The sequence below is a fragment of the Typopeltis vanoorti genome, chromosome 2, assembly GCF_054136105.1.
Source record: "Typopeltis vanoorti isolate ZY-2024b chromosome 2, IOZ_Tvanoo_1.0, whole genome shotgun sequence".
Taxonomy (NCBI): domain Eukaryota; kingdom Metazoa; phylum Arthropoda; class Arachnida; order Uropygi; family Thelyphonidae; genus Typopeltis; species Typopeltis vanoorti.
Genome location: NC_143550.1, coordinates 177,440,407 through 177,456,425, shown reverse-complemented (window position 1 = coordinate 177,456,425; position 16,019 = coordinate 177,440,407). Strand labels below are relative to the sequence as shown.

At 35.6% G+C, this 16,019-nt stretch overlaps 1 protein-coding gene across 1 annotated transcript in view; it reads right to left on the bottom strand.

Moving 5' to 3' along the window:
* Positions 1–16,019, bottom strand: part of Rme-8 (receptor mediated endocytosis 8) — a 1,025,705-nt gene that overhangs the window by 223,980 nt on the left and 785,706 nt on the right. Inside the window, exon 38 of the mRNA XM_090414028.1 lies at positions 10,602–10,772. Within this exon, the coding sequence (XP_090270154.1) occupies positions 10,602–10,772 (171 nt within the window). The remainder of the gene's footprint in view (positions 1–10,601; positions 10,773–16,019) is intronic.

Below are 16,019 nucleotides of genomic sequence, written 5' to 3'. Positions count from 1 at the left end.
ACTTTCTACCAAAATCACTGATTAAAGTTATATTTTCATAGTCATTCTTTCTCTTATTTGCTATATAAAACGAAAAAGCTCTTTTTGATTTACTCTGGCCTGATTAGCAAATTTTCTCTCAATCAGATTTGAGCTTTTTTTACCATATCCGATCACCTCTTTCTTTACATTCTCTCCACAGCTATTATTTTTATTTTACTTTATTTTATTTTTGCAGGTCTAGCTTTATATCCCTAGTCATCCACTTAACTCTCACTTTGTTTATTCTCCTGACTCTGGATATACAGTCTGATATTGCTTCCCACACATACAATCTATGACTGCTTTCCACACATTACTGATATTCTTTCCTTGTTGCTTCTTAAGTCATGGCATTGCTGCAAGATGGCTCCTAAGTCTGTCATAATTACAAGCTTCATAGTTCAACATAAAACCTTTCTTGACAGAGAATTCCGCATATTTATCAACCTTCCAGAACAAGACTGTATGGTTGCTCTACCTGAATGGAGACAGAGTATCTACATTGGTTATGGGTATGTCTTCTGATGCTATTACCAGATCCAGCCCTCCCGAACCCCGCCCCTCAATGACATTGTTTCCAGTAATTATCCTATAGAAAATAAATTCCACTTCCACCCTGCCCTACTTCCCTTTCCTCCCTCCAATCTATGGCCCCATAGTCAAAGTTTCCCATAATAATTGCTCAGCCTGCACTTATTTTTCCTAATCTGACAATACATGGCATCTTCTTCTTGTGGACTTCCAGGTCTATAACAGCAACCAACAATTAACTTTGTCCTATTGGCCTCAATCTTGCACCAGATAGCCTCAAAATGAACCCTGTCCTCACAAACCTCTAAATTCCCCTTTAATTTTTAATTATTTGGTTGAAGTTCATGTATCATCAGCAATACTTCACCTACTGTCCTATTCCCTATATTCTCCTTATATCATTTTTTCACAAAGTCTCACTAATGCCTGTAATAATGCCAAAATTTCTCTCCTTTATTTCTGATACTTCTGACATTTGTGTACGTATATTTTAGCATGCCTTTGGACCCACAGTTACGCTTGTGTAATATCATTACCAACCCATCTGGATTTGAAACACGTGAAACTGCATTCACCATTGTATAATCATTTATGAACACACACACACACACACACACACACACACACACACACACACACACACACACACACACACACACACACACACACACACACACACACCAGGCATGGCTGAATCCACATTCGACTGCATCCTTCCCTATTACATCTAGTTTCCCTGAGTTTGTACTTTCAACCTCTCACTTTACACTCTCTCTCTCCAAACCCTTTTAAATATAGTCCATCAGGCACATATAAATCCTTTTGGCCATCAAATTTACACTATACATCTATAAACTTCACACCATTCCTCCTGCACAATCTTCTCATCAACTCATTCACAATCATGCCTCTTCTTTCCAATACAGCCCTGTGGCAGCAGACTTGCAATCCCTACTCTTATCTCTCTTCTTTTTCACTTCTATCAGCAACTCTTTCATATCTTCTCTCAGTTCATATTTCTCACCTTTCAAATCATTTGTGCCAGCCAAAATCAATTATTTCTTCTCTCCTCTGTTAACTGACAGCTTCACTAGCACATCCTTGATCTCTCTGCAACTGTGAAACATGCTTTTGTTACTTTCTCATTAACATAATGATGATAGGAGGTATACTTAAAGACAGTCTTCAAACAAAAATGATAACAATAAAACTATTAAAAACATCTTGAATAAATCCTAGTATGCCCAAAGACAACAACCTGCCAACTAAATAGGTACAGTTTCCTTATATGTCAGAAATGTTACAAGCAAAATAGCAAATGTTCAGAAGCAACATAACTTTAAAGTTGCCTTTTAATTTCTATAAAAGAGTCTCCATGATGTTGAGATTACCAAATCATCATTTCATCCTCATCAGCCTATGAAAAGAGCAGGAGTATACAAAATCTATTGTAACTGTAGTGTTTGTTATGTTACACAGATGGGGTTATCTAGAAAAATATGTCAAAAAGAAAATACGAAAAATATGGAGAAGAAATAAGCACAGAAATCTGAATTAGTTTTTCATACTACAAATGAAAACTGTCAAATCAATTGGCAATTCACAAAAATGTCAGAAAGAAACTTCCATAAGTACATACATAAATTTAAGGAAGAAAGAGAGATCATACAATGTCCAACCCAGTGTAATAAAAACCAAAGCCTCATCTTAAATCAGCTCTGGGCAGCAAACATAAAGAATCTACACATCAATGAATTAAGCTGTGAGAAAAGATATGCTGTCTTGTAACAATTGAACTGCATATATATCCCATTACTACATTAAACATCTGTAGCATGCTGAATGAATTAAAAAATAACTGTTTATAATTCAGAACTCTATTTGTAAAATATCTCTTTATATTTGTGTTTTGTCTCAATATGACGAAGTAAACAATAAGACTGTACAAAACTAGTTATTTTATTAAAGTATTTTACATTTTGAAATGGTTTTCACCAGAAATTAATTAAAAAATATGGATACAACAAGCCACAGGAATTTCAACTCAGAAGATGATACAGCTACAGGAAAAGAATATTGTATTTTTGGGAAGGATAGAGAGAATAAGAGAGGCAGAGAGGAGTATTACTGATGATAGCTGAAGATTTTAAATAAAACTAAAATAGATGTTAAGGAGGATTTTTGACATGGAGCTGGTTCATCTGAGACAATCTGGTGTAAGAACAAGAGAATGAAATATACTGTTGGTTGCTGTTATAGAACAGGCAATGAACAAAGTGATGTGAATGCAATGCATCAGCAGATTAGCATAATCAGTGCAGGCTAAGCAATTATTACAAGTGATTGCACCTATGAAGACAGAGATTGGAGGAAGAAAAAAGTGATTAGCAAGATAGAAATTAAATTTGTACAGTTACAAGAGATAATTACCCGAAACCACACGTGATGAATGAGGGCAAGGGGTTGAGCGAAGAATCTGATAATGACATTAAAAGGTGTATCCAGAAACACAATAATCACTTTGCCTCTGATTGGGAAAAACAACTATGCAATCTTGTTATGGGAAGTTGCTAAATGTTGAATTCTCAGTGAAGAAAGAGTTTATGTGGAATTACAATTCCACATAAACTTGTGATTATGACAAATTTAGGAGGTGGCTTGGAGCAGTGCCATGTCACAGGAAGTTACAAGGAAAGAATGTCAATAATGCATGGGAAGTGGTCAAGGATTGTTTGAGGAAAGCAGTATCAGACTATACTCAGGATTCAGGATGATATATATTGTGAAAGTTAAATGGTTGAATAGCAACAAATAAAGCACATCATGCATGAAATATAAAGAAAATAGTGATGAGCATGTGCAAGGGTAATACAAAGTATGTGCAAGCAGTGTGAACCATGTGGTAATTAGGGATAAATCACAATATGAAACAAAAATAGCTAAGCAAGGCAAAGATGTCCTAAAGTTTTTTCATTATGTAGTGAGTAGGAAGAAGAAAATTATGAAAGGATAACTTTAATCCATGACTGGCAGGAAAGTGACAGAAGCAGAAGAAACAGGTGAGTTACTGAGTGATCACTTTGCATGAGCGTATCATCCAGGTGGAGATACTGCAGTTACAGATATGACAGAGGCTGACATCAGAATCTAGATGGACGAATGAAAGGTGCTCATGGTACTATAGTAGTGGGAGTGGATGACCTGTTTGTTACAAAAACATGCAAGAAAACTGGCAGGATCTCTGATGAAATCATGTAATCTCTCAGCTATTGGAAATGTTCCAAGGTAGTGGAAAGAGGGTAAGATATTCTTATCGAATTAAGAAGTTTCCATGAAGAATTGGCTTACAGACCAATTTTGGGTCATTAATGGGCAGGGATGTGCAATATACAGTCTCCATGTCATGTCAACCTGGTCTTACTGAGGCGTGACCTGTTTCCACAAAGGGGACTCTGGCAAAACCAGCAAGTATTCCTGCTAAAAAGGGATACCTTCTAGTTGGAGGAAATGCTAACCAGATACCAGGTAGTAGATGTCCTTCATTGATAAGTTAACCACCACCACCTGGCTTAATGGAGGTCTGAAGTGGCAAATGCCATATATGGTCTGCAGAGCAGGGATTCTGTCCACCTTCCTCTATTCTGCATGAAGTGAGAGCGATACCTTTCGAGAGTGCATCAGTTAAAACGGTGGTGCCGAAGGCCATCCACCAGTTAGTGCCTGGGTCCAAACTTCTCGTTAATGAGTCAGAAGGTTTCCTGGTCAACTAGCACATACTCTGCCAAGTCACCACTACCCAGAACAGTTTAGACCTTTAATGAAGTCTCATCAGTTGGAGCCAGACCCAAAAGTGATACCAAGGTTGAAGTAATGCAGAAGTCATATTTCCATACACAAGTAGTCAAACGGTGTCACATCTCATTACTAAAATACTCTGAATTAGCAAACAAAGATTTCAGCAACCTTTGTTTCACTTGGATAAAGGATGAAACCAAGAATATAATTTCTTCATCATCATAATCATCAAATTCCTGACACGTACCTTCAAGGGGTCCACAGGACATTATAGTACTACACGAAATTTATATCATTACTAACTTCCTATCCACAATTTTCCTCCAAATCAGTCTGTTACTTGTCAAGACTCCAATATTATCAGATCATATATTTCTATCTTCTAAGGTACTTTTTACTTTATCAATTAACCTATATCTCGGTCTTCCTCTGGATTCTTTTCCTGCCAACCTGGAAGAGAACATTTGTTTTGCTAATTTTCCCTCTCCCATTCTGTTTAAGTGATCATACCACCTGAGATTAGCAATACTAACACATTCCTGGAAGCTAAAATTATAATAAATTTAGTTTAATCCTTTACCCAAGTGTAAGCAAACAAAGTTTATGCCTGAAGTATCTTCAGGACTGAGGCAACTCGTGATAAAGGTGGACCAAGCTCTCATCTCTCTTTGTTTTAGAATCTCCCATAATGCAAAGCACATCTCTGTGCAGACATGCATAATACTATGCATTAAGGGAAGGGCCACTACCCAGACCAGTTTCAACCTTTATTGAGGTCTTGTCAGTGGGAGCCAGATGCAGAGGTGGTGTACTAAGGCAGAAGCAATGGAGAAGTCATTTATCTATATGAGTTGACTGTCTGGGTAGTGGCCCTTCCCTTAATGCATAGCATTATACATGTCCGAAAGGCGATGTGCAATGCATTATGGGAGATACTAAGACAAGGAGTGATGAGAGCTTGGACCACCTTTACCACGAGTTGCCTCAGTCTGGAAGATACTTCAGGCGCAAACTTTCTTTGCTTACACTTGGATAAAGGATTAAACTAAATTTATTATAGTCTAGCCAAGTGGAAAAAACTTCCAACATTTTTCTCTAAATCCAGAGTAATTTAATAATAAGGTGAGACATCTTTTGGCAACTCATATAGGTAAATATGACTTCTCCATTGCTTCTGCCGTAATATCGCCACCTCTGGGTCTGGCTCCCACTGACGAGACCTCAATAAAGGTCGAAACCGGTCTGGGTAGTGGCCCTTCCCTTAATGCATAGCATTATACATATCTGCAAGGAGATGTGCTTTGCATTATGGAAGATACTAACACAAGGAGTGATGAGAGTTTGGTCCACCTTTACCACGAGTTGCCTCAGTCCTGAAAATACATTAGGTGCAAACTTTGTTTGCTTACACTTGGATAAAGGATTAAACTAAATTAATTATAGTCTAACCAAGTGGGGAAAAAGAACTTCCAACACCTGGATGCTAACAATATTTTAATATGATATTGCCAATGATGCCATCTGTTCACACCTCTTATCTTTTATCAGGACTTTAATATCTGTGGTCTCTAGTCTTTGGACAAGCGTTTTACTTCAGATCCATAAGTTAAAATTGGTTTGAAAACTGTCCTGTATACAGTTAATTTAGTGTTTTGACTAATTTCTCTCTTATTCCATATCAATTTATTCAGTTCACTTCCTACCATACCAGCCTTGTTGATACTGTTGTCTATTTCCATATTTAATTTACCAGTTCACTAAAAATCGTGCTTAAGTAGCTGAAATGTTTTATTTGTACCATAGATTCTTCATTCATAATGCAGTTGATATTTTCAGTGCTTAGGTCTCTTTTCATTGTCTTCGTTTTGTTATTGCTGAACTTCATAGCATATCTATTACAACAGTTATTCAATTTAGTTAGGGAATCTTGCAGACTTGTAGCAGATTTATTTAAAAGTATAACATCATCTGCATAAAGCAAAAAGCTGAGATTAACATCTCCAATTTTGTTACCAGGTTTAATACCATTTTCCTTCATAATGTGATCCATATAGAAAATGAATAACAGAGGTGACAACGTACATCTTTGTCTGACACTAGATTTAACATTAAACCATCTTTCTGTACTTCCTTCAATTGTAACTGCTGACTTACAACTCAAATAAAGACACATATTGCTTGACACCATACAACTGTAGCGTTTTGAATAGCTTCTCTCTTGGCACCTTGTCATGTCTCTTCCAGATCTATAAAACTTAAATACAGATCGTTGTTATATTCCCGTGATTTCTCAACTATTTGCCGTAAAGTGAAAATCTGATCCTGACAGCCTCTATTTGGCCTGAATCCAGTTTGTTCATTGCTTTCCTTCCACAATCCTTCTCAATTATACTTGTATAAATCTTACCAGGAACACTCAGTAGAGAAATTCTCACATTGTTTTATTTCCCTTTTTATATATGGGTACTATGAGAGCTCTACTCCAATCATCCAGAATTTGTCCCTCTGTCCAGACCTTCTGAACTATGCAGTGCAGCCACTGTAAATACACCTCCATACTTGAGCATTTCTGGTCAAAATCATCTATTCCTGCTTCCTTTCCACATTTCAGGCTTTTGATGACTTTGTGTTCTTCAAGTATGGATATGTATTCCAGATGGCATGCCTGTTGAGTGTTTTTTACCACTGTACTGTCATCACTGCTTGTTTCATTTAGCAATTTTTTGAATTAATTACTCTATACTTCAAGGATATCTTTTTCTCCAGTTCTCATGTCACCTTTATCATCTTTAATTCCTTTTACAGCACTATTTTCTCCATTTCTGAGCTTTTTTAAGAGCCTCCAGAATACCTTTCCACCTTCCTCATATTTATTTTCTATGCTCTAATCAATTTCTTCCCATGACTTTTGTTTAGCTTTCTTACATTTGTCTCTGTATTCTCTAAGAGCACAAGCTGACTTATTTGCAGGAATTTTTGATGCTTTCTTCTTTTCTTTCACTGCCTCTTTAACTTCCTGTGTCCACCATGGAGTTCTGATTTTTCTATCCTTGTAGACAATCTCACTACATGCCTCTCTGGATCAATCAATGTTTTCTTCATGGCTTGCCAATGAATCTCCAAGGTTTGGTTCCTGTTCTCAAACTCTTTCATTTTTTTCTTGAATAATGTTTGTACATTTTAGTCTATAGTTCGCATCTGAGAGCTGCTCAACTTTTATTCACTTTAAAACTTTCTTACATGTTCTTCTTTTCAATATGAAATTCAATTTTATCCTGCTCAAGACTAAATGGTGATCATTTCCAATTTCAAATCCTTTGTACACTCTAGTGTCCTACACCAGAGAGAAAATATCACTAATATCACTATCAACAATAACACAATCAATGAGACTTTTCTTATTCCTTGCTTCTTCTCTCCATGTGAATTTGTGCACATTTTTATGTTAGCACATCGTGTTAATAATAATCAGTCCATGTCCTAAGCAGAAATCCAACAGGTATTTGCAATTATTATTAAACTTGCTCTTTTCTTTAAATTTTCCCAAAATATTTTTGTATGTCTCACAATTATTTCCTACTCTGCTATTTAGATTCCCAATAGGGACCCACTTTTCCTTTTTCATTGTGTCAGTTGCTTTCTTTAAAGCCTCAAAAAATTCCTCCATTTCTACCTTATTAGAACCTTCTGTGGAACCATAGGCACAATTAAGTTTCACTGTCCAGTTCTCCATTGTGATATTTGCTCACATCTCTACTCAATATTGCCTGCCATTCGAAATTAGCCTTGTATTTGGTGTTGAATACTATGGGTACTCCTTTTCCTTGATTGTCATTGCCTAAATATAAGATTTTGTATTTATTGCTCAGAAAAATCTCACCAGTTTTTGTCTTTTTTGTTTCAGCCACCCCTATTATGTCGATCTGGTACTTATCCAATTCCTCGGCTAGCACCATTTGTTTGCTATTCAGGCTCCTTATGTTGATAGTACCAATTTTGAACTCTGGTGATGTTGAGTTGGGGTGTATGTTTCAGGATTTGTTCCAGTAGCTGACTTTTTCCTGTTCACCCTGGTTCCATGAAAACAACGGGGGCTTGTTTAACCAGGCAACACCCTAGCTGGCATGAAATTTTGTCATGTTGTACCATCCTTCTATATCATGGTTTAAACCAATAAGAATACAATTTGGTCGGCTAAATCAAAAATTTCAAGGCCCATCCTCGTTCATTCAGTACCCATGTAGATACCTAATTGGGTGCGTCCTGAGAAGGCGAGGATTGGACATTAGGTCAGAAGCCCTGGTCGGTTCACTGCATCTTTACTTTATAGTATAACAAATGAAAAAACTTTCAACATCTAAAAATAATTTTCCTTGGAACATTTTTTATAAAGCAATTTTTGGGTACAGTTGCTTATCTCACGTACATATGCGAAAATTACTGTCGATTAAAAAATGAAGATGAATCTAAGTTATGACCAGAATGGGAAAGAAATGGTTAACAAAATAGCTGTTTGGTGCCAGGATGGAAGGAAAAAGATGAAGTTCAAGATTTATGTGGATTAATGCAATTAGTCTTCTGAATGTCACAGAAGACCAAAATACAAGATCATACAATATTATAATCCTCACAAATAACAGATTAATCTCTAATAAAACTGGTGATAGGAGGATAAAAATAATGCAAACTTAACATGTAGTACTATCATAACATCTGGCACACCTCTTGATAAAAGGAAGTTAATAATGGTGATGATAAAAACTTCTGAGTTGCAGTAATCTCATGGAAAGACTACTTTTATTAATTCTTTTTTTTTTCTCCTTCCTAATGCTTACCTTTTCCATCATTTTAAGTGTCTATAACATTTAATTTCTTAACTTGTAATATTGTGCTCAAGTGTAGTGTAATCACAAACATCGATGTACTATAGACTTTTTTCAATAATATTCTGTGGGTGGAGTTCATATTAAAAGGAAATTCCAGTATACGAAAGTAGTAATAAATCAAATAGCCAAATTATATGGCTTAAAGAAAGTAATTTGAGCATAATTAAACTGCTAATAACAGCAGTTTAAATTAAGGGAAGATCATGTTTTAGCAATGCCTTTCCTTATGTACTCTAACAAGGAGACAAAGTCACCTGGATAAGGAAGATGCATATACAATGGTATACACAGATTTTTCAAAGGCATTAGATAGATTATCACATGACAAAATCATAACTAAACTGAAAAGATGGGAAGAGACTGGCGAGATGGATAACTGACCGGTTGTCAGCCAGGTACCAGCAAGTTTCTGAATGGGGTAGGGAGGGAGGGGATATCTGAAAAGAGGAAAGTCACTAGCTCAGTGCCATAGGGATCTGTTTAGAAACATTATTTTTGTTTAAACTGTATGTTAATGATATGGAGACAGGCTGAACTGGAGATATGAAGCAGTATACACGCAATGAAAAGTTAGGAAGACCTATGAGGGGGGACAGAGCAGCTTATTAAGTGAAAAGTCTTGAAATTTGCTAGACAAGATTGAGATGTAGTAGAGTATACAAAAAAATGGAGAGATTTGAAAAGAAGTGGCAGAAATGAGAGACCTGGGAGCAATGATGGATGGAGATGAAGTTGAGGGGATTAGATTGCTAAAAATGTAAGTATATCACAATGGATTATGGCAATGATAAGGAGGACCTTGACGTGCAGAAGCAAAGAAATTATGGTTCCCTTATATAAGGCCTTGATTGAGCTGCATATGGACTACTGTGCACAGATTTGGTTGCCTGGTTTTCAAGGGTATGAGGATATCATAAAGAGATCTAGAGAAGTTCACTAAGTTGGCACTATGTCTAGAAATGCAAAATATGGGGACAGATTGAGGGAATGCAACTTACACAGCCTTGTGAATAGAAGGAGAGGAGATATGATCTTGACAAAGTTGGTGAGGAGTTATCAGATTAACATGGAGGAGATTTTTCCTATAATAAGAGATGTAGGTTAAACAAGAGGCCATCCCTGGAACCTATATAAGGATAGTGCAAGCAAGGGAGTGCAGAGCAGTTCTGTGAACGGAGAATAGTTGGCGAGTAGAATGCATTGCCTGAAAGTGTGAATGGGTTCAAAACGTGGTTCAAGATGATCTTTTTTGAATGAGAGTGTAGATCTCCTGCAATGAGTCTTTTGATTCCATGGAGGTCTAATGTTAATAATAAATAGCTCGATTAGTTAAATATATTTAAAAGAAATTTACATGATCATACGTACTTCTGTACAGGACTGTATACTCAGCTGCTTTGTAAGATAAGGTGTCAGTAATGCATTAAGAGCATGCTGTACCCCAAGATTTTGAGGAGTTGCCTGATCATCTTTCTGGAAGTATCCACCAAGACAACCACATGCATTTATGCTTAGTCTGGCTAACTGATTACAGATCTCCTAAAAGAAAGAATTTAAAATTATCATTCCTGATACTACTTTGCCACTCCCTACCCCACCACCACCAAATGCAACTTCTTCTGTTAAAAAAAAATAATAAAAAAATAAAAAAAAAAATTAAAATTTTTTTATAATAATAAATTTTTTAAAATTTATATATTATGGAAGTTTTACTTTTTGAGAGAGAGAGCAAAATAGTTAAGTAGCCTATAAAAATACTCTTCCTAATGCCAAATCTTTTCTTATGCAATGGTGAGTAAAATGTAAATGCTGATAGTGTACTTCAAGAACTTTTCTTAACAAATAAAAAATTAAACATTTATTTTAACACAATTCAGATTCTTAACCAATTATACTTATTGAGGGAATGCAAGTTACAGAGCCTTGTGAATAGAAGGAGAGGAGATATGATCATAACAAAGTTGGTGAAGAGTTATCAGTTAATGTGCAAGAGATTTTTCCTAAACAAGAGGCCATTCCAGGAACCTATAGGGTGTATGGAGAGGTAGCACCTTAGTATCGATCAGCCGCTGATCTCAGGGTCAGGATATTGGACTCTGGTCCTCACATACACACAATTCTCACTTATGGCTCCAAGAAGTTGGTAGTGCACACTTGCGACCACACCACGGTAAACCGCCTCGGCTGGCAGACTAAGTGAGGATATCAGCAAAATAGAATGCTGTAAATAGGGAATGTCAACCTTTATGTGCACAAAGTCTGAAATGGCCAAGATGGCAGAGGAATATCAACATTGACTGATCAATGGCATGACAGCAAGATGTGTGACATATCAAGGGCATGCTCCTGACATCTAAGGGACTTATGGCTAGCTGTCGTGGAAGAGATTGGAGCCTCACTACGTATTTATCCGTTGTCAACCATGAAACACACCATCTCACAATATGAAGTTAGAGACGGGGTTGAGACCCCTACAACCATCAGCTCTTATAGCTACAGGGAAGAAGAACCTGAAACCGGGAATTGTAAGACAAGAACCACTAAGGTAGTGTATGAAGATGATATCCCAAACCCTCTGGGGAGGTCATTCTCAGATGTTCCTTGTCTGAAAACCAGGAGCAATCTCTTGAAAATGGTAACATGGAATGTCAGCTCTATGAAACAGGCAAATTAGACAACTTAACAGACGACTATATACATGGAAAAGCCCTGGGACATCTATAGAATCCAAATTCACTATATAATAATAAGAAAAAGATTCCGAAATGCAATAACACAAACAAAAACATCTGGAGCAGACACAGGATTGGACCACAGCCCAGTGATTGCAAAAATCAAAATAAAACTTAAAATACCAAGGCAACCATTCATAAGAGAAACTTATAATTCAGACTCGCTTAACAACCAAAAAGTTAAAGAGTGCTTTATAAAAGAATTCACAAAATCCCTTAACAAGTCTGACACCACAACTCACACAGAAAATAGAACACCAATTGATGATATTAACATGAAACAGCAAACATTCAAGAATAGCATCAACAGAGCAGCCAAAATACACTCCCACAATTAAAAAGGAAAGGGAATAAACCTTGGATAAATGAAAAATATTAAAGTTGATGGAACAAAGAAAAAAGTTAAGAAATCTGAATATAAAAAGCATGAATAAAGAAATAAAAAAAAGAATGCAGGAAAGCCAAAGAGAAATGGATTAAGAATAAATGCAGACATAGAAAACCTTGATAGAAAACAAAGAAGCAGAGAAATGTATGAAAAGATCAGAGAAATGACAAGCAAGACAAATGCAGTAAACCATGCAAGTGTCAGAGACTCAAGAGACCATATTCTAATGGATAAAAAAGAAATTATGGAAAGATGGATTGAATACACAAGGAAATTTTTACGAGCAACAAAGAAATAATATCCCTGAACACTGATTTAGAAGGACCACCCATTTTACTTTGTGAAGATGAAAATGCCATCAGAAAACTAAAACCACATAAAGCTGCAGGAATAGATAATATTTTGGCAGAATGGTTGAGGGTTCTCGATGAAGTAGGACTGAAATTTTTAACAAATTTATGCAATAATCACTCAATTTTCATTCCAATTCCCAAGAAAATAAAAGCTACAAGATGTGAAGAGTTCAGGACAATTAGCCTCATCAGTCAAGTACCAAAAGTCCTCCTATATGTTATTCTTGAAAGAAATAAAAGAAAATAAACAGAAATAAATTATACACAAAGTGGCTTCAAGGAAAATGTAGGTACAAGAGAAGATATTTTCAATGTCAGAACCATCATAGAAAGATATCTAGAAAAACAAAAGTATGTATACCTCTGCTTCATAGATTACAAAAAGACATTCGACAATATTCAACGAGTAATTAATTGAAATCCTTTCAAAAACAGGCATGAATGTTGTATCGTCCATCCTGTCTTTTGATCCGCCATCTTGTTTTAACGCTGTTCTTATTAAGGTTAATTAATTGTATGTTGATTACTAATCCAAATATAGGGAAATTTCTATTATACTGTGCCACCCTATATTCAGATTAGTCTATGCTAAATAGTGGAATCAAATATTAATTAACTTTAGCAGTCTAATTTTTATATATAGGCCGAACTTGACATCAACATTTAAGGTTCCCCGCTAAGTCCGATAATTTTATGAACGGTGCAGTGGAAAAGAATCAGGCTAACAGCAAATTGAAATCAATAAAACAAAACATTTAATGCAGGGTTATATAATATATACCTAAGCGTACTTTGGCTAAAAGGTAATGCAAAATTAACTCTGTTCAACTATACATAACATTCCTTTAACTTTTAGTATTAAATACTGAGCTTTTAAATCTAATTTCTCCCTAATGAAAAAAAAGATAGTTCTAAAGTTCAATATCACTGAAATTCACGGCAAATATTTTAAAAATGTATTTTCTAATTATCCCTTAGTCAGAAAACACATAGTTCAGTCAAGAGTTAGTTATCACTTTAAAGAGGGAAGACTATTAATCTTCTAGCTTCAGCTAATTTCAGCATAAACACCACAGTTAAAGTTAGGATTTAACAGGAGGAGTTAATTCTTATAATTTCACTCTAAAATGCTATAAAGTACAACTGCTCTTACCGGAATAAATCCTTGCACATATTATTCACTGAGGCACACTTAAAACTTTAGTTAACTATCACACTGGAACTACACATTTCAAAAGTAATCTTCTTTAAATTAACTTAATCTTTAATCTCAGCACATCACAAATGCTGACACACTTACACTAGAAAATTCACTTATTCCTGATATACTACTTTGCAATAGAATCAACTTTCCACTAATCTTCCTTGAAAGCTCAGGAATTCAACATTAACTTCAGAATTCCATATCAATATTCAGAGTTGTCAATTTACATCTCGATTCTTCGTAATCTGATTATAGCACTTAATTCTTTGTACTACAGCCTCTTAACTCCATACTGCTAATAAATTATTTCCTCATCTCTATTGTACTGTTCTGAGTGCTGTTGCTGTGCTGAGTGCTCCAACTGTACTCAGTCCCTAGTTCCCCAGTTCTAGTGCTGACTGCCTGACTCTCCTGACTCCCCTTGTTTAATCTCGCTTTCCGTTTATATACCCTCACTTTTTCCTGCCAAAACTTCTTCTCACCATCTAGCTCATATCAATTCCATCTCACGCCCATAACTCATGCGCTACCACGCTCGCGCTTTCTACTTTTAACTCCGTCTCCATGACAACAATTAGAGCAGTACATATGCATAAGCATTACATAACATTTTACCTTTACATACAGAAATAAAATAAAAGGATTTTTTAATTCGATAAATATACAATTAAATATGAATAACACAAATTCTTCTACTATTAATTATAGGAATAAATAAAATAATCTGAACGTTATTTTTCTACAGAGTCCTTTCATTATTAATACATATCCTAGATTAAATAATTAAATAAAAAAAAACTCAAAGATAATTATATGAATAATAGTTTATAACAAGAGATTTACATTAAATAATATCCACAAATGTAGCCTTTGATATGGTGGATTATGTTGGATTCTGAAAGGAGTATTAATAATTTTATTTTCTCTTCATTCAGAATCCAACAATGAATGGAAAAGACATTAGGCTAATAACTAATCTTTACTGAGAACAGACTGCATCTTTGAGAATAAATAGAGAGACCTCAGAAGAATTCCCAGTTCAGAAAGGTGTGAGACAATGCTGTGTCTTGTCTCCAATTCTCTTTAACCTGTACACAGAAGAAATATTTAATGAAATTAGTACCTCAAAGGAATCACTAGGAGGCAGAAATATTAATAACCTAAGATATGCAGATGACACTGTTTTTCTAGCTGAAAACAAATATGACCTCAAGACTCTTATAGAGGGAATCCTCAAGTACAGTGAACAGTATAGCCTGAGTTTCAACTTTAAAAAGACAAAAATCATGATAATTTCAAGAGAAAAGGAAATGCCAAAAATATCCATCAATATAAAAGGAAATAAATTAGAATAGGTGCAAACATACACATACCTCAGACACTTGATCACAGAGAAAGGCAGGACGGAAAATGAAATTAGAAAAAGGATTGAAATTGCAACTTTGAACAATATGAAAAATCTGAAAACAAGACTAAGAATCTCAAAATATTACATATGACCCACATTATTATATGGAGTAGAGATATGGACACTCTCCAATTTGAGTGTGAAAAAACTGGAGGCCTTTGAAATGTGGATGCTGCGAAGAATTATGCGGATATCATGGAAAGACAAAAAGACAAATGAAAAGGTACTAGAGATTCATCATCATCATCATCAAATTCCTGCCATGTACCCTCAAGGGGTGTACAGGATATGACAGTACTACATGAAAAAATTACATCATTACTAACTTCCTATCCACAATTTTCCTCCAAATCAGTCTGTTACTTGTCAAGACTCCAACATTATCAGATCTTATATTTCTATCGTCTAAGGCACTTTGTACCATATCAATCCACCTATATCTTGGTCTTCCTCTGGGTCGTTTTCCTGCCAACCTGGCAGTGAACACTTGTTTTGCTAATCTTTCCTCTCCCATTCTATTTAAGTGACCATACCATCTGAGATTAGCTCTGCTAACGCATTCATGGATGCTGACAATGTCAAGTTCTTTCCTAATATCCTCATTTTTAATATGATATTGCCATTGATGCCATCTGTTCACGCCTCTAATCTTTCTCAGGACTCTCATATCTGCGGTCTCTAGTCTTTGGTCAAGTGTTTTA